Source organism: Hippocampus comes, unplaced genomic scaffold (genome assembly GCF_001891065.2).
Source record: "Hippocampus comes isolate QL1 unplaced genomic scaffold, H_comes_QL1_v1.1 scaffold132, whole genome shotgun sequence".
Lineage (NCBI taxonomy): Eukaryota > Metazoa > Chordata > Actinopteri > Syngnathiformes > Syngnathidae > Hippocampus > Hippocampus comes.
The window spans coordinates 1,548,620-1,570,802 of record NW_017805467.1 but is presented as its reverse complement, the minus strand read 5'-3'; the positions used below and the strand labels follow the sequence as shown (position 1 = coordinate 1,570,802).

The following is a 22,183-nucleotide window of genomic DNA, read 5'->3' as shown; positions in this document are numbered from 1 at the left end:
TTCAAACAACCCCATCAGCCCTCAGGAAAAATAAATGACCAAATTAAATAGAGAAGTGTAATTTTAATTTTGTTATTTTCGTGATGAATGGCCACTCGGCCATACGCTCAGGCTTGCCAAGCGCCGCTCTACAGGCCGTTGACTGATTGGGTTTAAGCCAGGCAGGAAGTGGAGGGAGAAAGAAAAATGGAGGAAAGAGGCAAGAGAGGGAGATGTTGCGGAGGCTCGGTTATGGAGGATTAGCTGAGCCCAGACAGCAGGATATCGGAACGTAGAAGAGCAGCAATGAGAAGAGAGACCAGGTGCCCACAATTTAGCTTGACTTTACGATTTATCTTTTGTTTGCCGTCACTCTCCATATGTTGCCAAATTCTGCCAACTAGTTATCATTGTTGGCACTGTAACTCATTTGCAGATGTGTAACTATTAACCATGAATAATTAGAATCAAGCATCCATTGTTTTGGGGTTTTTTTTCTGTTCAGTGTTTTTAAAATATATCTTAATATCTACGTGTATCCAATTTTTTGCCCTTTTTATTTGTTGCACACTCCAGGCATAGGGCCCTCAAACGGTGCTTCTTTTGCTGAGCACCTCTCAAACTGAGGTGTTCAGTCTGCTGAAGTTGTTGAATCCATTTTGACTCCATTGCTCTGAGACATGCCAAATTTCAAGTTTGACCATTACCTTAAATATTATCGTAGAACCCCTCAGCTAACTAAATGTAACAATATGTTATACGAATCGAATATGAAGCATTAGATCAGTGTGTTGTGGGAGCTATGGCAGTTGTGTATTTTGACCGCTCATTTTGCATGAGTATTTTTTGGTTTAATGATGTCAATAGACCAACAGATATAATAGACTATGTTTGACATGCTGCTTCAGGCGATGTGTGGGGAGACAAAGTGCAGGCCTCTTCCTTCCTTCCTCAAGCTGTCACACTTGATGATTGTTCCCAAAAGACCACACGCAACTAATGACAGCTTTCCTCACCCACCACACATTGCACAATATCAACAATCAACAATTTCATTCTGGTTAGACATGTTGATTCTGTTGTTTGTTTAAGCAATTTGTTTCTGGTTACATGTGGTTTATGATGTTTAGAATGCTGTGACAGAGTACATTTACCCATTAAAGGAAGCAGTAATAAAATCAGATCCTTGATTTAATAAATGTCATGGTTCAGATTCGCTCCAAAGTGTGTTTCTACTGAATTTAGTCACAAAGAAAATCAGGATGAGTAAGACAAATGCAATATTATACACTTGGATGACAGTTCCAACTGAACCTTATTCAGTCTGTCAGTCCTTTTTTCATTGTATTTCTGCAAAAGCTGCTCATATATTCCCCACTTGGGAAGTTTGTGTCGACATTTTTTTTTCTTTTCTGAGATAACATGCAAATTGTACCACCACCCTGCACAGCTCATCTGTGTTCTTCTACTTCTGTTCTTTTGTCTCTGCCCCCCATCAGTCCATTGATCCAGGCCAGCAGTTCACCTGGGAACACTCCAACCTGGAGGTGAACAAGCCCAAAAATCGTTACGCCAATGTCATTGCCTACGACCACTCCCGTGTCATCCTGGCTCCCATTGAGGGTAAGGCTCAGCCGTCCTCTCCTTGTGCACACTCCCACGGTCATTTTCAACATTTTGAAACTAAACTGTAGCAGTGCGAATCCAGGACTTGTTTCAGTCAAACTAGGTGGAAGTTTTTGACTGATCTTGTTGTTGTTGTTTTGGTCAAGATTTATTTCAGGCCATATTTTGGTTCGGCAATCAGTTTGATCTCACACTTAAGCATGATTCAGGATTTTTTTATTTTTTTTATTTTGCACAAGCCAATTTGTTAGCTCATCTTCCACTTCCCTCTAAACTATGCTCGGACAGCGCTGCAGCTCGAAGATTCTTCCTTTGAGTACTAAATCGCTCTAGACGTTGTCAGAGGTAGTCACCCTTCACTGCTGACATTGTTGTGGGGTTGCAACGCTAGAACAAATCCAGACTCCTCTCAATGAGGACAAAATGGCTTCTTCTCCATGCTCTCCCTATGTGTGGGCTAAATGTTCCACGTAGATTTTCAGCACCTCACAATTTGCAAGTGTAACATAAGAAAAACTAAAAAGCTCACAGAGAGAGGAAAAAAAGAAAAACAAACGCCTCATCCATAAATACATAAATTAATCAAGTCTGAAATTTCTATTTTACACCACAGTGATTTTGCTATTAGTTTCAGCAGAATAACAATTCATGCACACCGCCTCTTCTCCGTTCATTTAGCCTTGACTAAAACCAAGTCACCACTGTCGGATAGTGCAGAATCCATTTTAATGGAATTCGCGTTGCTTACATTCTATACTCATAATTTCAATTTTTTTTTCATTACTTTTCCTTCTTAATTTACTCTTCCCTCTTAATGTGAGCATTATGATCTCTGTCCTTCTCTGCAGTATATTTTTCTTCCACTCTTATCCTGGTTTTTGTCCTCACTAAGTCTCCTTTCTCTTAAACTCTTGAATTAGCCCAGCCAAGTGTTTCATTATTTGTCGCTCGAGTGCAGCGACGTCAGTCACAGGGACGTGACTTTCAAACACAAAATGCTCCGTCCCGCGTTCCATTTCACCTGAGAGAACTGTAAAAGTTTGTTTTCTCAACATGTGCCCCACAGTGGCGTCAACTTTGATTTTCACATGTGCAGATTAGAGCTCGGTGACAGATAAGCACGGTGCATGATGATCAAACGACAGACCGACAGCACACTTGAAACTTTGTGCCCTCGGTAACAGCAGCAACCGTGATGCGGTGATCTACATAGTTTACCTTTGAAGTTTTTCGCTTTCTGCTGCAGATGCTTATAGCTACGCGATGTCAGTGAAGGCAAGAGCTCATTATGACAAGCCTTGCTCTCATCATTGGCATTAAAATGTTGCTGGTTTGTATAGGTTCCTCTACGTAGTGAAGAGATGAGGTCATTGCAGCTGCTGAGACCTTTAGACGACTAGTGTGAGTCTTAGGGGCCTGTTTACCGGCTCGACCTCCTGCTTTTAGCTTCTCATATACTGTTGAGGCAGTGCTAAATCAGATGGAGTCTGTTATACCACATCCATAGATATGTAGTCCAGATTGAATAACATTAGACTGAACAGATGGCACAAATCTGGGGGAAAACAGCGCAAGGGGTGCTGCTCTAAGAAGTCAGAGTAGGAGATCACTTGACCTTTTTATGTTTAACATATGTCTCAGAAAGGGAGAAACTATTGGGTTTTTAATTATAAGCCATCAGAAATGTATTATAAGCTGCAGTTGATAAAAGCAGAACTTGTCTGTTGTTGCCATAGAGACCCTGAACCGCCTCTTCTTGTGGTGTATTCATGGTGGATCTGCTAGACACTTTGTGTCCAGCACTAATTTATTTCTTTAGCTTCTGCTTATAACATGCTAAAAAAGAGAAAAAAAACAAAACAAAAAAAAAAACGAATTGAGCTGGAATGTGCTCCAATACTTCACAATCATGAACAGGATAAGGCATATTTTTCCCAAAACCTTTCGCTGGTTTCCGTAGTACATTATCTGACACATAAAAAGTTTTCCTTGGAAGGTTTTTACATTTTCACTGATGAGGAAAAAAGGTAATTGTTTCTGCATTGTCAAGGGCATGCTCACATGACAAAATTATGTGGAAAAAAGGAAATGTGTGTGTGATGCTCTTTTTTTTTTGTAGGGATCACAGGTAGTGACTACATCAATGCCAACTATATTGATGGCTACAGGAAGCAGAATGCATACATTGCCACCCAGGGCCCTTTACCAGAAACTTTTGGAGACTTCTGGAGGATGGTGTGGGAGCAGAGAGCAGCCACTGTGGTCATGATGACCAGACTGGAGGAGAAGTCACGGGTAAGTCTGCTCAAGCGCACGCAACACACTGCAGCTCGCTTCGAGTGACTGCAGTAGCCTTTTTAAAATGCTGTTCCACAATATACATCAAAATCAAATCACTGAATCATGAAGCCGAGGTACAAAATGTGAAAAATGGCACAGCTTTGCAGTGATTTCCCAGATGCCGACTCCAACTTCATTGGCAGGTAATCAGACTTTATTTTCTTGAGATGGCTCACTTTCAGAGAAGAATATAAATTACATTTGTGAAATTTAAATGGGGTGGCGAATGCGGTTGCAGGAACAGTTATCTCACAAATGGACTACCTGCTCGCGTCTGATAGTTTGGGCAACAGCCACAGGGGACTTGGCTGTGTTATTTTTTATTACCTCTTTGCAGCTACAAAAGTGGGAGAAGTTTCTGTCGGACCAACAAAACATTCGTCCCATACTGGAAAAAGAGCTTAGCAAGTTATAACACTCAAGAGATGCTGCTTTTCGCACAGAGCAGTAAGCTTAAATGAAATTGAGGAGTTTTTGCAGTATTAGTGACTAGTAACTCCCACAGCAGTCTGTTGTTGAAAAAAAGTTAGCTTTAAAGTTAGGCGGAAGCGGGTATGTTTCACTTAAAAGTGATACAGGGCATACAAAACCTAAAGTAGAGTTGTTTTCCCCTTTGCAACGATAGCATCTTCCATTTCTCCGGGAAGATTTTCTGCAAAATGTGTTACTATATCTGTGGCATTTTTTTTGCCCGTTCATCCTCAAGAATATTGTTTAGGTCAGAGCTGAATGAAACTTCTTGTTTGTCACGAGGTCTTTGAGATTTTCTAAGATTCTGTCACATCAAATGTATCTAACCATGGAACACATTCTAACCAGGGCCTTCCCCAAATAGGTTCCCAAAAATGTGGAAGGATCCAATTGTACACAGTGTCTTGGAAAACCATACTAAGAGGTCCAAAGCCTGGTGATTTATCTGTGTCGATGCACACCTTCAAAAAGTAAAAACCACAGACATGAAATAGGTAGATAAAGGAAAACAGTAGCAGTTGAATCAATAAATATTGCGGGAGCGGTAAACATGACCCAACAACAAACACTCGTGACACCAGTAACAAACTTATCATGGCAGGAGTGAAATAATCAGAATCCAAATTGCATACTTCATGAACAACAATACCGAGACTACACCAAAAGATGCATAGCACTCATTAGCAAGAAGAATAGGAAGCCCAAGCTGGAAATAGCCAAAAAGCACATGCGAGCCAATTTTGCTTTACCAAAGTGATTGAAAGGATAATGTCCAAGAAAGACAGGAACGTAGACACATACAAGCTCACATAAAATCGAATGGGCATAATGCCTTCGCTTTGGCTTGCCTGAATTCTTCTAAGCTGTGCTTATTAATATTCATTGATGAACAACATGATGGCAGCAGCAAAAGCACCTTCAGAAACATTTTGTGTACAAACTATAATGCAACCAAACTGCTTGGGCGACCCGTCACAATTTAGCAAAACACAGCTAAATTGTGCTACGTGGAGCATAGTGCCGTGTGCCGTTAACCCAACCAAGTCATTCATTGTGTTTGTGTAGCGGCACCAGCGCATCACCATGCTTCCTTGGCCAATGCACTTAGATTGACAAATGTCGAATTTGGGCAGCAGTGTGCTCTGACCACCCTGCAGCGCATGCAATGGGAGAACAATTTCAGAGTGACAAAAGCAAAACATTTTGGTGGAGGTACACATTGAAAACTGCATAGTGAGTCAGTGTTCAATGTCATGTCTGCCCCAGTGTGGTAAACTCTGGAACACAAGACAAGGCACAGCGATGGATGGAAATCCGCAAAGCTGAGGCTTAACTTTGTTACTAACATATTTTCCGCACTGTAAGGCGCTTTGGAGTATGTTTTCATATATTGGGTGCATTTAAAGTCGCATAGAATCGAAGAGACATTTGTGGCTGCTGTTGCATTATGGATGGACCTACACTAAAGGGAATACAATACAATACAGTTTATTTACATAGAGCTTTCACAACCACTGCAGCTGTAGCAAAGTGCTTTACAGAACATTTAAACTACTACGTCCAAGAAATCAGAATATTGATCCATATATAAGGTGCACTGTCGGCTTTTGAGAAAATTGAATGCCTTTTGGTGCGCCTTATAGTGTGGAAAATATGCAACTTCACTCCAAAACCAGCATACCTCCAGGTTACATCCTGTTTAGTTGCTGAGCAAGCAGTACTAAATTTGAACCACCTCCATCGTCCCTGCCCCTTCCTGTATCCTAAACCCTGTAGAATTTGCATTTTACATGCTAAAGAGAATGCATGGACCTCGAAAACAATTAAAAGCGAGTATAATAAAATGCAAAAGCATCGCAAAGGCTTGGTGATGTCAATGGGCCACGGCCTTGATGCATTTATTGCAACAAAGGGATTCTGGTGCAGTACTTTGACTGACCAAAATGTGTGTTTTGTTCAGAACAAAACTTTGATGACCAAAATGTGTGTTTTGTTTAGAACAAAACTATCTAATCTAAACTCCCTATTTATATAAATACATGGAAATAAAACCAAACACTGAACATAATTGCTCTGGCTAAAATAAAAGCTTTGGCCTCTCTGTTTGTCTCTTTAAACTCAAAATTATAAATAAATGAGCTGGTTCCATGGTATTTCCTTTCCAGTACCATGTTGTCATACCGATTGAAAGCGTTGTTGGGAACTTAAGCTGAAATCTTGGATGAGCGTCTCAAAACAAATACCATTAAAATGGAAAAGCACAATGTGAAACCATCTAAGGTAATTTCATCACAACCAGTGGACTTGTTGTGTGTCAAAAATACAAATATGACATCAACCTGTCAAGCCAAACCAGTGTCAACATCAGACTTATATACCCCGGGTGTCTCCACTTCATCTCACCTCTCCTCAGTTGCTTACCTGTGCACCAACCTGACAGGCGCTGTCCTCCACTGTCAGACATGATCAGCACATATGGCCGCTGGAAGCTCAGTGTCAGTTTGAGCAGGAAATGAGAGAGAAGATGTCTTCCAGGGTGTCACACCATATTGAACGTGAATGAGATGCACTGACATAGGAGGCAGGTGATGTGTTTTTGCAGGCTTACTGCACAAGCACTGAAAACCAAACGTCTGAGCAGATGTTGAATGAAAAAAAATTGAGTCGAGCATGCAGATCTGCGTGACTTTTTTTTTTTTTTTTACATTAGTTACTGTGTAGTAAAGGGTTCAGATGGGAATTGTGGAAATTATAACAAGACAGTGTGTGCGTTTGTGTGTGTGTGTGTGTGTGTGTGTGTGTGTGTGTGTGTGTGTGTGTGTGTGTGTGTGTGTGGTTGCGTGTGTTTACTGCACATTTCTCAGTTGTGAAGTACAAAGAAGCTCTTTTAGAGCTTCTGTCAGCTCTCACTGCTGTTTTAACCGGCACGGTTCTCTGAAATGTATGAGATGAGCTACGGTCTTCCGTCAGCTTCCGTGTACTGTATTTCTTTGACATTCAGCATGTCGTTGCAATTCCTCCTGGAGGTACTATTTTTCACATGATGCAATTTTTTACACCTCATTTTTTTAAATTCTCTTCTCTTTTTCGCAGATAAAATGTGACCAGTACTGGCCCAGTCGTGGCACAGAAACCTACGGTATGACTCAAGTGACCCTGTTGGACACCATCGAATTAGCCACTTTCTGTGTGCGCACCTTCTCCTTGCACAAGGTAAATATAGAAATATATATATATATGTATCTATTTTTTTTTTTTAATCCATAGTGAATTCATGCGACATAAAAACGGGCTGATACTATGTGTGTGTGTCAGTATGTGTATGTACTGCAAGATTGTATATGGCAGACTGCAGTTGTTCAGCGCACTCTCTTCAATGCATCTCTTAGTGTGTCTGCCAAAGTGGAGCACTTAGGTGAAGTGAGCAGAAGAGAAACTCAATATACATAATTGGCAGATTGCTCAAGCTCACGCACACAAACAAACAGGCAGACAAAAGTTCCAACACAATGAATATGAAAACATTGGTTGGAAGCCATGGCCTGATTCCCGGCAGCGTCTCAAGATGTCTTAAACTTGTCTTCAAGCATCCAGTGTGTCAGGCATTTGTCTTGATTGCTCACATTTACATTTGGAATCAGACAGCGTGTCGTTTGCTGCGTTAACTCACGGATGAGTCGTGCATCCACAAGAGGGGAGTGCCTGTGTGTGCTTGTCTTCATCTGTATACACTTCTTTGTGTGTGTGTGTGTGTGTGTGTGTGTGTGTGTGTGTGTGTGTGTGTGTGTGTGTGTGTGTGTGGCCAGATTCATTTTTTTATTTTTCAAGCATGAACTGTGCGCGCATTTGGAACTCTGATGATATTTAAAATGTGGGTTTTCATCGATGGTAATAGATTTGTAAATCTTTAGATTAAAAGTTGCTTATGTTCTCAGAATATTATTTGATCACACCGAAAATTAATGAGGACTAACGTAATGGCAAATTGCACCACTACACCCCAGTGATGATGTCATAATAATCAGTAGTCATAAACCATTGAAATCATAATAATCATCATTTTCAAGTGTCAAGTGGTGTCATAACTTTGGGATATTATCATATCTACAAAATAGTATTTTATTGGTTTGACAGTTTCAGTTTATGGTATCGTCGTAAGTTGGGAACAGAAGTATGTTTGACAGATTTTCTGCCGTGCAAATCAAAGACCAATTTAATGGTGACTGTAATTAATACACACACACGCATTATCACAGAGTCACCCTGCATTAATTGAATCTGACATGTATCGAATCTGAGATCATTTCATCCCATGCCTTGGTGAGGAAAAAACAGATTTTGCTGGATTTGTGTTTCGGTAGTAGAGGGTGGAGGCAGATGCACAAAAACAGCGCATCTTCAAAGCAGTAGCTGTGGTCAGGATCCATATGTATGCGTTTCCAGCAGTGATGCAAAAATGTCTCCTCATAAGTAGCAGCCGATGGCTTGTCAGTTTTTTTGCTGGCCGCCTCGGTAGCAAAATCAGGGAGTGTCCAAAGAAAAACCCATAAAAATAAGAACTAGGCCAGTTTGCTTTTAATTACCGCACTCATTTATTCATTTATTCAGCAAGTGGGGGGAAAAAAAAACCTGTCAGGAAAGCAGAAAGGCTGCATTGAAATGCAAACAGTATCTCCATAAAGAGGAGAGGAGGGGAGGACTGAACGATGAAGGGATTTCTCTTCTCTCATACTGCGCAAAGATTCTTTCTCTGGATCCTTTTTTCTCAGCTGTAGCTTACCAAAATGTATAAAACATTCACCCCTTTTATAGGAGCTGGAATGAATGTTGAAAATTTAACCAACAAAAAAATTGTCAGTAAAAGAAGCTAAATCGTTGGATTCTTATCAATCAGTGTGAAGTCACGCAAATCTAAATAGTAGGCTCACTGGGGGGAAAACAACCTATTTTCTTCAATCAAACACAGCTCCCTTCGTTCTATTTAGAATGGATCGAGTGAGAAACGTGAGGTTCGCCAGTTCCAGTTCACAGCGTGGCCTGACCACGGTGTGCCAGAATACCCGACGCCCTTCTTGGCCTTCCTCCGAAGGGTCAAAACCTGCAACCCGCCTGATGCTGGACCCATCATCGCCCACTGCAGGTCAGCAACAGTAACTCTTATCGTAATGCAATCTGCAGAGGTGTTTGTATCTTGAATATAAAACTGGAGTCATATTCACTCCCAACAAGAAAGTCAAGTGAAATGGTTTTGTTGTAGAATCTAATGAATCATAAATGTGAAAATGTGTGCCAGGGATGCTACTGCAGGTCAGCAACAGTAACTCTTATCGTAATGCAATCTGCAGAGGTGTTTGTATCTTGAATATAAAACTGGAGTCATATTCACTCCCAACAAGAAAGTCAAGTGAAATGGTTTTGTTGTAGAATGAAATGAATCATAAATGTGTGCCAGGGATGCTTTTTTTTTAACTTTGTCTTTTTGCTAACCGCTAAACAGATAATTAAAGAAGGTGAAGTGTGCATAAAACAGGTTCCAATGTGTCAGAATAACATGTGTGACATGCTTTTGATAAAAAATATATCTTTGAGATAGATAATCATATTTTTTGTCTTGTTAAAATTACACCATTTTACATTCACTCCACACACTGCTGGGCCAACGACACGCCACCATTTTGTTAGATTGACAACCTGATGGATCTCGTGTGCCCTGTCGTCTTGCGACTCACTCAATGAAAGCATTTTAATTCACAGAGGAAGATATTTACTTCCACGTTTATTTCACACTTGAGGGGTGGGCAGGACCCAACGTCAAGACTTTTTTTTTTCTTTCTTTTGCAGATTTACACAAACATGAACATCCTGAACATACATTTTATTGCATTGAGTTCATTTGGGCAGTTAAAAACTACAACCAACATATCGGTGGGGCATATAAAACATTGACAAGTGGACAAAATGGCATATGTCCTCCCCCTGTATGGAGTATTGTGGATTTAATAATTCACATAGAAAACCATTGTCACTCTTTCTTAGCTGTTGCAGGTATTTTCTCTCTCCAGTGATCACATGATCTTCCCCTTCAAAGCACCACTGCATTCTGCTCCCATTCTCTCCGTGTCTGTCTCTTGTTTCCAAACGCCGTCAAAAAGACTCACCCTAATCCGATCCCATTTTCATGTTTCTTCCTTTTTTTTCTGCCCTGTAGCCTTTTACAGATTGTACTTCTCAAAAAGGCTTATTCAAAGCCATCCTTTTTGTCAAGATAAGAAGACCCCAATCAGTCCAAAGCGTTACACTAGAAAAGTGAAATGACAGCTTGTGTACGGTTGACATTATTGTTTCTAATGCATTTTTAGTGCATTTCATCACAAGCAGTATAGAATCACAGGACGCAACATTAGGTGCCCCGGTACTCTACGATCACAATCCAGTACAATACAGGAGCTGTTTCAAAAAAATACGCCTCAATGAAGAAAATAAAATAGCAACTGAAAATAATCATTTAACAATGTTTTTATTATTTTCACTGGAGTTTGTATTGTATCATACGATCCTAATATTTGACGTACTGTAGATGGGGCAGCTATTTGCCTTGAACCCTTGCTTTGATAGACAACCAAATGATAGTGTGATTGCGGTTGGGATGAGAGAACATTGCCTTAGGCCACAGGTGTCAAACTCAAAGCCCAGGGGCCAGATTCGGCCCGCCGGATCATTTTATGTGGCCCACGAAAGCAAATCATATGTGTGAACTTGCTAAACTCTGTATCGAAATGTCAAATTGTCATGTGTAATAAATAACGTTGAGATTTTGCAATTATTTTGTTACCCTGTTCACACTCATTTGAACAATTATTGAACAAACTATTAGAATTGACTTGACTGATTTCAAAACAAGTAAAATATTCATTTGCTGTGTACAAGTAATAATTTTGTGGTTTCACTGTCATAACGGCCCTCCGTGGGATGACGCAACTCCAAACTGGCCCGCGACTAGAATGAGTTTGACACCCCTGCCTTTGGCCATCGAAATAGAAATAGTCTTTTGTTCCTTTCCAATGAAAAACTTGCAGTTCTGTCATTCCTGTCAATTTCTTATTTGAATTGAAAAACTGTACACTTATTTTTCCTTGGACCGCAAGAACTTGTAGTACTCATTAGTGGTGTCACTCTATCAACAGGAATAGTACTAATGATAATCCCCAAAATTGTCCACAGTATTTTGCCTTTGATAGGTTGATAAGTTAATTATTTGAAATATCTACTTGTATATAGTGGTATGTAATTCCACACCACTGAAGAGGATTCCCTGTGTAAATCAAAATTGTTTTTTTTCTTTTTTTGCTTTTGGAGTGGCTCTCATTTTCCTTCTCTCCCCTTTCTAAATATATAGAATAGTTTAACATTGTCTCCTGGTGTTGTGATGGGGTAAATAACAAGACAAAAAGAGACTTTTTTTTTTTTAATGTGTTTATTTTTTTCTCCTCTGTACAGCGCCGGTGTTGGTCGGACAGGTTGTTTCATTGTCATCGACGCCATGCTCGAGCGAATCAAGCACGAGAAGACTGTTGACATTTATGGCCACGTGACACTGATGCGCTCACAGCGCAACTATATGGTGCAAACAGAGGACCAGTACAGCTTCATTCATGACGCGTTGCTGGAGGCGGTGGCCTGTGGCAACACTGAGGTGGCGGCCCGCAGCCTCTACTCCTACATCCAGAAGCTGGCTCAGGTGGAGAGCGGCGAGCACGTCACCGGCATGGAGCTTGAGTTCAAGGTACAAGGATGCGACCTGAAGCTTTGAGATTTATTCTTGAATGGAGTGCCAGACAACACTCTGAACTTGCAGCTTGATGGTCGAATATATGAAAACGGCACGCATGAGAATAAGTTTGATCCCATTTATTACATCAAATTAAAAAAAATAAAAAATAAAAACTGTTGAAATGAAGCACAATTAAATATTAAAACATTCATTGAAAGAAAATGTATCTGTAGACATTAGCAACGACGTTTTCGCAAAACATTGTATTTACAGCACTCTACTTTAAATGCGTTTGAAATGGGATATGTAAAACCGTAATTGCGGTTTCTTCTCGAAAGCATTCATATCACTCATAATTTTAGAGCACTTTGAAAGTGCCCTTCATTTTGTGTTGCTATTATGCCTTTTTATGTTACGATCCTGTAAATTCCCTGTAGACATGAGTGTTTAACCATCAAAACAACATTATTGTTATGGAAAAGAGGCTGGTAAAAGGTGAACGTAATACCGTGGAAGTTTATGGTCCCTTAGGAGTCAAAATTAAGACACTTTAATTGCAATGCGCTTCTGTTTAAAAGGGATTTTGCCAGCCTTGTCTACAGATGGACCCAAGCAAATGCTCCCATGGATAGAGCAATACAAAAGGCAATTGTTATTATGCGTCTACACACAAGCGCGCTGGCCAGGCTGCATGGAAATCCACCTCGTTGCCAGCTGTTAGAACATTTAATAGCTTGTAGAACTTTTTGATCTATTTCAAGCAAATGGGAAGAGTTGGGGCCGTGCCATCGCTCAGGCAGTGAATAAAACAATAAGGAGAGCGGGTGGCTCTTTTCACATTGCATTTGCAAGTCAGTCTCTGTAAATGTGTGCCACACGAGCTCATGTGTTCCACGGGAATTTGTTGAGTATTGTTAGTGTATATTTTCTGAGGTATGTCGAATGTTTTCACCTTTTTGATGATACAAAAACTTAAATTATGTTACAAATGATACAAAAGCTTAAAAAAACATTATATTCTATGGAGCATAAACTGCTTTAAAACTTTTTGTTGTTTTTTTTTTAACAATTGCTTGAATAACTACAAAAGTCAAGAGTCTTCTCAGAATGTTTTAACTGTGTCATAGTTTCATAATTTAAGTGTAATGCCCGAGTTAGTCTTCCCATTCGCCATTCATCAGCATGGCAACCCGCCAAGAGACAATAACCGTGCTGGTGTGTTTCCACTTAGCGAGGCACGGTAGTGATAAAATCACCGTGTGAGTAACAGATTATAATGCTGAGCTGGTGTCAGGAGTTGAACAGGGAATAATCATGTTCACTCTAAAGTCTATATTAAGTAAGAGAAGTGGAAGTGAAGGTGGCTGGGCGGTAGTATATTACTGAGGGTGACGGCTTTGGATGATGAACAAAGAAACAAGTGCATTTAGCCTAGTGTTAAGAAGGAGACTCAGGGAAAAAAGATGAAAGAAGCGCTTGTATGTAAGATTTAGGTTGGTAGTGGAGCATTAAAAAGGAAAGAAAGAGAAAGAAAGAGTAATTTGCACTTAAATTCAGGTGCTGTACGTGCACAGGATTGAAGACTTTTTGGGGAAAAGCAAGCATAAACTTAAGATGACCGTCACCGATGCATTTCTATTTCCACAATTATTGCCCAAAAAGTTCATGCTAGTTTCTGATACCACCACTGCACTAATCCTTGTTGGGTAACATGCCACGTTTAACCCAGTCTACTGCGCTATAAATGGAAAGGAACTGGCGTGGTGGTTTAGAGATACCCTTGATGCTTCTCTGATCTGTCGCATGGAGAGTTTGGCCAGCCTTGGATCCGATTCACGTACCCACTGTAGTGTTTGGTGATATAGCCGAGGGCCTCTGTTGTGCTGCCAGGCCACCTTGAGCTCATCCAGGTCCCTGGTGTAGTGCTGATCAAAAGGCAAGGCTGAAGCGGGAGGGATGAAGGGATGGCAGCAAGAGGAAAGCCTGAATGAAATCCAAGTGAATAGGTGTTCGTGTTAAAGGGGAATCGGGGGAGAAATGTTACATTCGAAAGACCGACCTTATTCACATAAAAATGCGAGGACAGAACGTGCGCACACGCGGGCGCACACACACACTGTGTGAAGAACATTGGGATGACGTCAGTCACATCAAGTTTTTTGAAACTCGTTCATCTTACATTCTTCTGTCAGTGATATCATTTTTAGTGGCACCTCTGTGACGCCTTACTGTGATACAGAACTTACCCACTCAAAACCTGTTATCAACTTGATGCTATCGGTATTCAGAAGGATTTCATTAAGACATCTGGGAACTGTTGTAATTGTGGGGAAAAATGGACATCTCCTCAGAAATGCATAAGAAGTAACTCACGATGTTCATACAAGACACAAGAGTTGATGTGTTTGTGAAAAGGAAATCACTGCCTACCTTCGTTGAGACCTGACGCGGAGACATGGGATGCACTTTCGCAGCGTTTTAACTATCGTCGCTTATGTGTCCCGTTTTAAAATGCTTGTCTCGGTGCTCCAGATTGCCATTCTTTGCCCGTGCCCTCGGTGAATTGTGCATGAAACAAACTCTGAATGAGAATAATAATAACAATAAAAGACACAGCGGAACAGCTGTGATCGCAAGCTGCTGACCGCTAACAACTTCCTGTGATGCAGGTTACGCGCCACCGTAGGTTAAAGGTGACCTGCTTTTTTATTTCATTTGAGTTTTTTAAATACTTTTTGTGATGCTAACGGTGCAGTGTGCACTCACACAAAAATACATCATATTAGGAACACGTACACATAAATGATTTGGCTTGGATTTTTTTTTTTCCATGACACCCCTCGCGATCTACTTGGGACAAGTGTGTGAGCTACCGGTCAATCGTGATCGGCGTATTGGGCAACCCTGCTGTAGGCTATCGTTCATCCAATCCCACACATTACTGGGCGAGCGGCAAGTCCTGCTTTCTTTAGATTGTCAGCCAGTGTATTTTGCTAGTGCGTCCCTGCTCGCTGTCATGATTCGGTTTGGGACCAACAGGTGGCACTGTAGGGCTCTCCCTGCAGCTGCACACCTGTTGGTCATTAGGTAATTGGTGGCTTTAAAAGGACTCCCAGCCTGAGCAATCATTGTCGGGTCATTGTTGCTCTTTGCCACTGTCATGTTTGTTTGTTGCTGTTGCTTTTTGCTGCTGTCATGTTTGTTTGTCAGTCATGTTTCGGTCATGTTTTTGGTCATGTTTTTGTTATTGATAGTGTTGAGCTTCAGTCATGGTTTTTGGTTGATACTTTGGACTTTGTTTGTTTAGGATTTAGTTTTCTGTGTTTTATCAATACACTTCTTCAAATGCACCCTGCTCCTCCCTCTTGCCTGCTTTTTGGGTCCACCACCACCTCGCATCGTGACACTCGCCTTTTCTGCCACGCTCAGCGGTGAGTGTCTGCAGTTGCCGACTGCTTACGTGTAATAGTAGAAGCAGAATGCGGAAAACGAGCCAGTGTCAAAGACAATTAAAAAAAAAATGTAAATGGACATATTGCCAAACGCAAACTCTCCCCCACCCTTTGTACTGTCAACAACTTGACGGAGAAGTAAGGTTTGTTCAAAAGAAGCTAATGTCGCTATCTCAGTTAAAGCAAGTGAGATTCGGTTGAATTATTACTGGTGGATGGAGCATTTCATTATCAAGCGCATGTCAACTAAATAGAAAAAAAAAATTGTTGCACGTCACCCAAAGGGAGGTTGAGATTTGAAATTATGTCGTCGAGTGTCCAGTCAGAAGCTATATGCACCAACTGCTAGCTAAGCAGTGGAGATGCACAGGTAACATCACTTACTGAATTTGTATTTGTAGGCCAGCCCAGTGAGGCAGCAAGCTTGGGCCCATTTTGTTTTCGTTCCCCGAATTAAGCCACACGTTCTCAAGTTTTTGATACAAACTTTTGATTTAATCCTGAATTTAAATCATTCACTGGATAATTGCTGGATCATTTTTATCCTTAGTTTGAATATCCCTCTGCAATGTTTTTTGTTTTGTTTTTTTTCATAGATTGCAACAATTATCAAAGGAGACAGTGACCCACTTTTCAAAGAGTTTGCTGTTTTCTTCATTCTTTATCTACAAGCGTGTTTATGTGTGTTTGTGTTTGGCAGAGATCCTCGCAAGTGATATCAAGCCCCCGCCCCCCCCCCCCGGTCTCTATGATTTAAAGAAGAGGATAAACATATTGAAAATACCATACGTTCTGCGGAATGCATACTAAATATGTAGGCCTTTAAAACTGTAGCATCAATGTGTTTTGACAATCAGACTAGTGATCAGTCTTATTCACGGGTGGCATACAAATATCTCATCTACATTATCTTTATCCGTCCTCCACCAATGCTCGCTCTGCTGTTTTTTTTTTTTTGTTTTTTGTTTTTTTTTTAATCTTTTTTTTTCTTGCCCACTTCTTTGGCTATCCTTGTCAGCTCTTCATTTCTCAATATATTCCTTTTTGTTTTGTCTTGCCAGCGTTTGGCCAACTCCAAAGCCCACACGTCACGCTTCATCAGTGCCAACCTACCCTGCAACAAATTCAAGAATCGCCTGGTCAACATCATGCCCTACGAGACCACGCGTGTCTGCCTGCAGCCAATCAGAGGCCTGGAAGGATCTGACTACATTAATTCCAGTTTTATTGATGGATACAGGTAGGAGGATGTGGTTGTGTGTATTGTCAGGACAGTTTTTTTTTGTTTGTATGTGTAAAAGGCACGGATGTAAGACAAGGTTTTTAAGCAGTAATAGGTCCTGCACAAGCGTTTGCATTACTGGCAGGAGGGCTTGGCTATGCAGTGGAACCTCAGAACGGAAACGCCTTTGAACGATGTACAATTCAAGAGTCTTAAGTTGCAAAAACCTTGAACCACAGTCATGCATATTGTCATGTGAAACCTCCGCATACAGTGTGAAAGGACTCAAGCAAGTAGTCAACATTTTCTTGGGCTTTTTGCCACATTCCCAAAAAAAGGACAAGCCTCAACCGGAGGGAACTTGAAAATAGAAGAATGCGCCTCAGAAGTAACCAGAATGTATACATGTATACAGACTCACAATGTAACAGTTACTTGACATGTCTGTGGCTCACTCAAGCTTATTTTTATCCTCTCTCTCTCTCTCTCTCTCTCTCTCTCTCTCTCTCTCTCTCTCTCTCTCTCTCCATATATATATATATATATATATACACACACACACACATGCATACATATATACTGTATACACACACATATATATATATGTGTGTATATGGCCCTGTGTGGCGATGTAGGCTTTCTGTTGCCTTTAGAAATACAGTTACATCATGTTACGTTACGTTATTTTGTATTAGAAATAACATACACCTGTATATACATATATATATATGTATATACAGGTGTATGTTATTTCTAATACAAAATAACGTAACGTAACATGATGTAACTGTATTTCTAAAGGCAACAGAAAGCCTACATCGCCACACAGGGCCCTCTGGCAGAAACAACAGAGGACTTCTGGAGAATGCTCTGGGAGAACAACTCCACCATTGTAGTCATGTTGACCAAACTGAGAGAGATGGGAAGGGTATGACATGAACGCACACACTCAACTCGTATCAATGGTATGATCCATTTTAGCCACGATTAAACGTCTTTATCCGTTGATGCAGGAAAAGTGTCACCAGTATTGGCCAGCAGAGCGCTCTGCTCGGTATCAATACTTTGTGGTGGATCCCATGGCTGAGTACAACATGCCTCAGTACATCCTACGAGAGTTCAAGGTCACAGACGCCAGGGTAAGAGGATCAGAAACGCAAATCAAGATCAGTGTCCCCAGCTTTTTTTTAGGAACCGTAAGCGGTAAACATGGAAGAAAAAAAAAATTGCCAGGTTTATTCTGAGCCCAATTATCTGGGATAATTTCAAATGGCAGCAGCACTGCAGCAACAACGTAAAACCGCTTCTGTTCTCCAACAAGGCTGACATCGGCAATTATTTCCCAGGCTGTGTGGCAGCTAGTTAGTTAAATGTCTTCCTGTTGCATATCAACCACCCCTCACACGCACGTGTCATATTGTAGTATGCACATAATCATGCACAGATACATCGTCGTAATTGCGTATGAATGCAGTGTTAGCTGGTCTACCACAACATTCAACCATCCAATTATTTTTATTCATATCCGTGAACTCTGCTGTACACGCAAACAATGCTGACGAAAATAATACTGTATTCAAATTTAATGATAAAAGGTAAAGAAAAGCAAATTGAATTACATTTGACTAAAATGCAGAGCCATAATTTTACAGCAACAAATTGTACCAGTTCACCATTACAATTGTGCTGGGGGTTTTTTTGGTTTGTTTTTGTATTCCCCCCCCCCCCAAAAAAAAATCAACATGAACCTCTTTGACAGCAATTTTGATCTGGCGTCACACATAACAGCACGTTATTAATCACAGTATCTCTGGAATAAAAATCAATTTTAACGCCAGCGTAAAAAATTTGATTGTTCAGCATTGTCGTTTCGTCTCACAAGGTCTTCTTGTATTTTATGAGAAGAGCAGCTACAGCAGCAAGTTAACTGACGCAGATCATCAATGTTGGAGAAAAACCAAAAACCAGCTTGAAACTGATAGTGCAAGTTAATTTTTCAAGATGTTAAGGCGAGAAGTGCTTCAATTGTAGCTGCGCGGGAGAGAAATGCGCGTAGGTTCTGCTATTTAGTTTCGGAAAAACATTAGCGCCTAGTGGGGAAACAACTAGAATCAACCCCATACAGTGTTGTCAATGCTTACATGTTTGTTTGATTAAATGAGCGTATGCTTGCGCACAATCTGTTGCAAATAGCATCGCGCGCCTGCCTCAACACTCACATCTCGCGAGCCAGTCACGTATTTAATCACACAATTTGACACGCAGAGCGGGCCCTCAGGTTGTGTGTTAAGATCCCCCCCCGCCGCCCCTCCTTACTGAGCACGTGGCCCATTGTGTTGCCTTTGCCTCTCTCATTTTATTTTTAATCCTCCGACTGAGGCGTGATGTTTTGCAGATGAAAGACAAAAGGACGAAAAGAAAGGAAACATGTTGTGTCGCAAAACATCAAGACAAACATGACATGTACAAAACCAGGTGGCGTATGCAGATTAGTGCGATCGAATCAGTTTACTAAACATGTAAGAGCACATTGAGGCACGAAAAGCCGTTGAAAACACCAACAGCTACGATTTAAAAACATTAAAAGGCGAATGTTGTGGATTTGATGATATTATTGTTATCCGGCAGTGAAATTCTTCGAAAGCAGTCATGTGATCAACGTACTGCATGGCTGATACATTCCATGGCGGGGCCGTGCTATGTCAATGAATATTTGTAATCGGGTGTTATGTCTCAACTTCCCATTTCCTTCAAAAATACGAAAATCGTTTTATTTCATGGTAACCTGACAAAACGTGCTGTGCATTTCTGCGACAAAAACAAGGCTTACATTTGTTGGCATATTTGTAGTTGCAGCTGAACTACTGGAGACAGTAAGAGCAATGTGGTTGACAGAAGCAGGGACATCACTTTCTATTTTCATCATCCAAACCCACAGCCCGCTAAACTAGTCATTTAGTCTCGCTTCTTAAGCCTCCACCCTCTCCCTCAACACTCTTCCGTCAAATTGCGCTATCGATCACAGGATTACACTATTCTACACGGTGTCTGGGACAAGACGCGTGGCATCCCAATGCACTATTGATTAGCTTCAAGTGGGAGCCATCGCACACTACACACCAACAAAAGCAGCAGGAGAGTAAACTGAATCATATTGCGAGACAAGGATACTTTTTATTAGACGACACTTTCAACCTACGCAAATGCTCGATGATGTGTTTCATTTTGACACAAAATATGACCATTAGTGGTGAAGGTATACTGTTACTCGGGAATTTAATCCTTTGACATTTAATGTGGTGGGTTTTTCCCATCCACTATCAATCTCATCAATATCCAACTCAGGATATTACTTGTCTACCTTAAAACCTTCACATATTTCTTCAGATGCTGGCAAGGCAAACACTGATTTTGAATATCTAACCCTTTTTCAGTGTTCACAATCAGTCCGTGTCAAATTGTATTGTTGAGCTTCTGAAAACGACGTCTTGCCCGATGCTATGGCAAGATCATAAAGACGGCTGAGATGGGCTCAGGCACGCCCACGACCCTTGTGTGAGGTTAAGCAGTTCAGAAAATGAATAAACTTTCAATAAGAAACATCCCAAGTTATTTGCGATGGCGAAGATGAAAGGTGCATTTCTGCACCACATGCCAGTAAACACTTTGCAGGGACTACACACTTATCACTGATTTCCAATGTATTTTATTGATACGATGTCTTTTTTTAACCACTCTGTGTGTTTTTTTATGTCGGTGTTAGGCACTCTTTCTTTGCTACTCTCACTTCTTCCATGTTTCGGCAGGATGGCCAATCCAGGACAGTAAGGCAGTTCCAGTTTACCGACTGGCCAGAGCAAGGCGTTCCAAAATCCGGCGAAGGCTTCATTGATTTTATTGGCCAGGTGCATAAAACCAAGGAGCAGTTTGGACAGGATGGACCAATCTCTGTCCACTGCAGGTGGGAGCACTCTTAAATTGGTTGGGGGGGGGGGGATACATCGACCCTGAGTTTCAGACTTAAGTCACTCCACTGCCAAGGACTTTTTTTCATGTATTTTTTTTTTAATCACGTGGTAGGGTAGAGGAGGGACTGAAAATGGCTGGCACTGATTAATAAACCAATAAAAAAAAAATACATTTTAAACTCTTAATAAGGTTTTCTGTTGAAGAGAACAACCCCTGCATCTCATGACAAGCTGAAAACCAAAGGCAGTCACTTTTTTTCTCTTTTTTTTTTAAACCAACACTAAAGCCGACCGTCTTCTGTGGCGTAGTCCTCACAGTATCACCAAGTATTATACTCACTCTCTTTGCCATGGTAATCCTGTGGACCTCCACAGGCCCATTTCTTTCATAATTGATTAGGCTGAGATGCAGCCTGGCATTTGCAAAGGGGAGGAACATGAAATAAAACAGCCATTCTTTTTGTTTTTATGATCCATGATGGATTCTAATACCCGGGGTGTAGATTCCAAGGTAACCTACATCATTAACGCTCGATGCTGGACTGGTATTTGCTTGTGGTCATAATCCAGAATTCAGATTATTCATATTTAGTGATGGTCTTTGAGAAGGATACGTCTTCTAGCTTTTGTAACTAAAAAATGGAAAACCCCCATCTCCTGATCATTTTTCTTATGGAAAAAAAAATAGTTTGGAGAAATATGCTGTGGAGCATTAAACGTAGCATCACCTTTCCCCATGTTAGGAAGATGATGTCACCAGCCGTCAAATGGACTGCTGAGATTTGTAAGCGTTGTCAGTGGAGATCTTGTTGAGGAGAGTCAGCTTTTCGTTTCTTTCTGGCTCCCCTTGGACACAGGTTCTTTTATCTCTCTGTAAGGTGGAAGAAGACCCAACACCACGTCGTCTTTCTCTTCAGTTTATCACAACACAACACGAATCGATTCGGGCTCCTGTGAGTCTCAGATTTCATCAGGAAGCCCCGAAAAAATACAGTCTCACGTATATATAGGCATAGTACGTTAATTATATTAATGAGGGGCGGGCAGTCCTTCCCCTTATGTAAAAATCAGAGACAAAGAAAGGTCAACATAGTTCAATCCTTACTTGGTTACAAATTCCAGACCACATCGGCTGTGCATTAACCATGAGTTTTAGAGATCCCTGCCCCAGGGAACTGGAACTTGATAGCCCTGAAGAATTCCACGAAGATGGAGGACCTGGGGAGAGGGCCTTGGTTGGGGGTTTGTTAAATTGTCCCGGGGTCAAAGGGGAGGAATGCATAACCCTACCCTTGTTTTGAGTGCTTCAGCAGATCCACAGGACACGGATTAGTTTCAATAGTCCTCATGGTAA

The 22,183-nt window shown here is 41.0% G+C and overlaps 1 protein-coding gene and 1 long non-coding RNA gene across 16 annotated transcripts in view; both read left to right on the top strand.

The window, feature by feature from the left end:
- Positions 1–22,183, top strand: part of ptprsa (protein tyrosine phosphatase receptor type Sa) — a 237,882-nt gene that overhangs the window by 210,934 nt on the left and 4,765 nt on the right. For all 15 annotated transcript variants that reach the window (XM_019875182.1, XM_019875184.1, XM_019875183.1 and 12 more), the window contains 9 exons: positions 1,479–1,602; positions 3,725–3,900; positions 7,510–7,629; positions 9,402–9,556; positions 11,914–12,199; positions 16,701–16,879; positions 17,663–17,789; positions 17,875–18,000; positions 20,668–20,822. In XM_019875182.1, the coding sequence (XP_019730741.1) occupies positions 1,479–1,602; positions 3,725–3,900; positions 7,510–7,629; positions 9,402–9,556; positions 11,914–12,199; positions 16,701–16,879; positions 17,663–17,789; positions 17,875–18,000; positions 20,668–20,822 (1,448 nt within the window). The remainder of the gene's footprint in view (positions 1–1,478; positions 1,603–3,724; positions 3,901–7,509; positions 7,630–9,401; positions 9,557–11,913; positions 12,200–16,700; positions 16,880–17,662; positions 17,790–17,874; positions 18,001–20,667; positions 20,823–22,183) is intronic.
- The window catches only part of LOC109518986 (uncharacterized), a 2,021-nt gene continuing 791 nt past the window's right edge, over positions 20,954–22,183 (top strand). The window contains exon 1 of the long non-coding RNA XR_002168855.1: positions 20,954–21,619. This is a non-coding gene — a long non-coding RNA (uncharacterized LOC109518986). The remainder of the gene's footprint in view (positions 21,620–22,183) is intronic.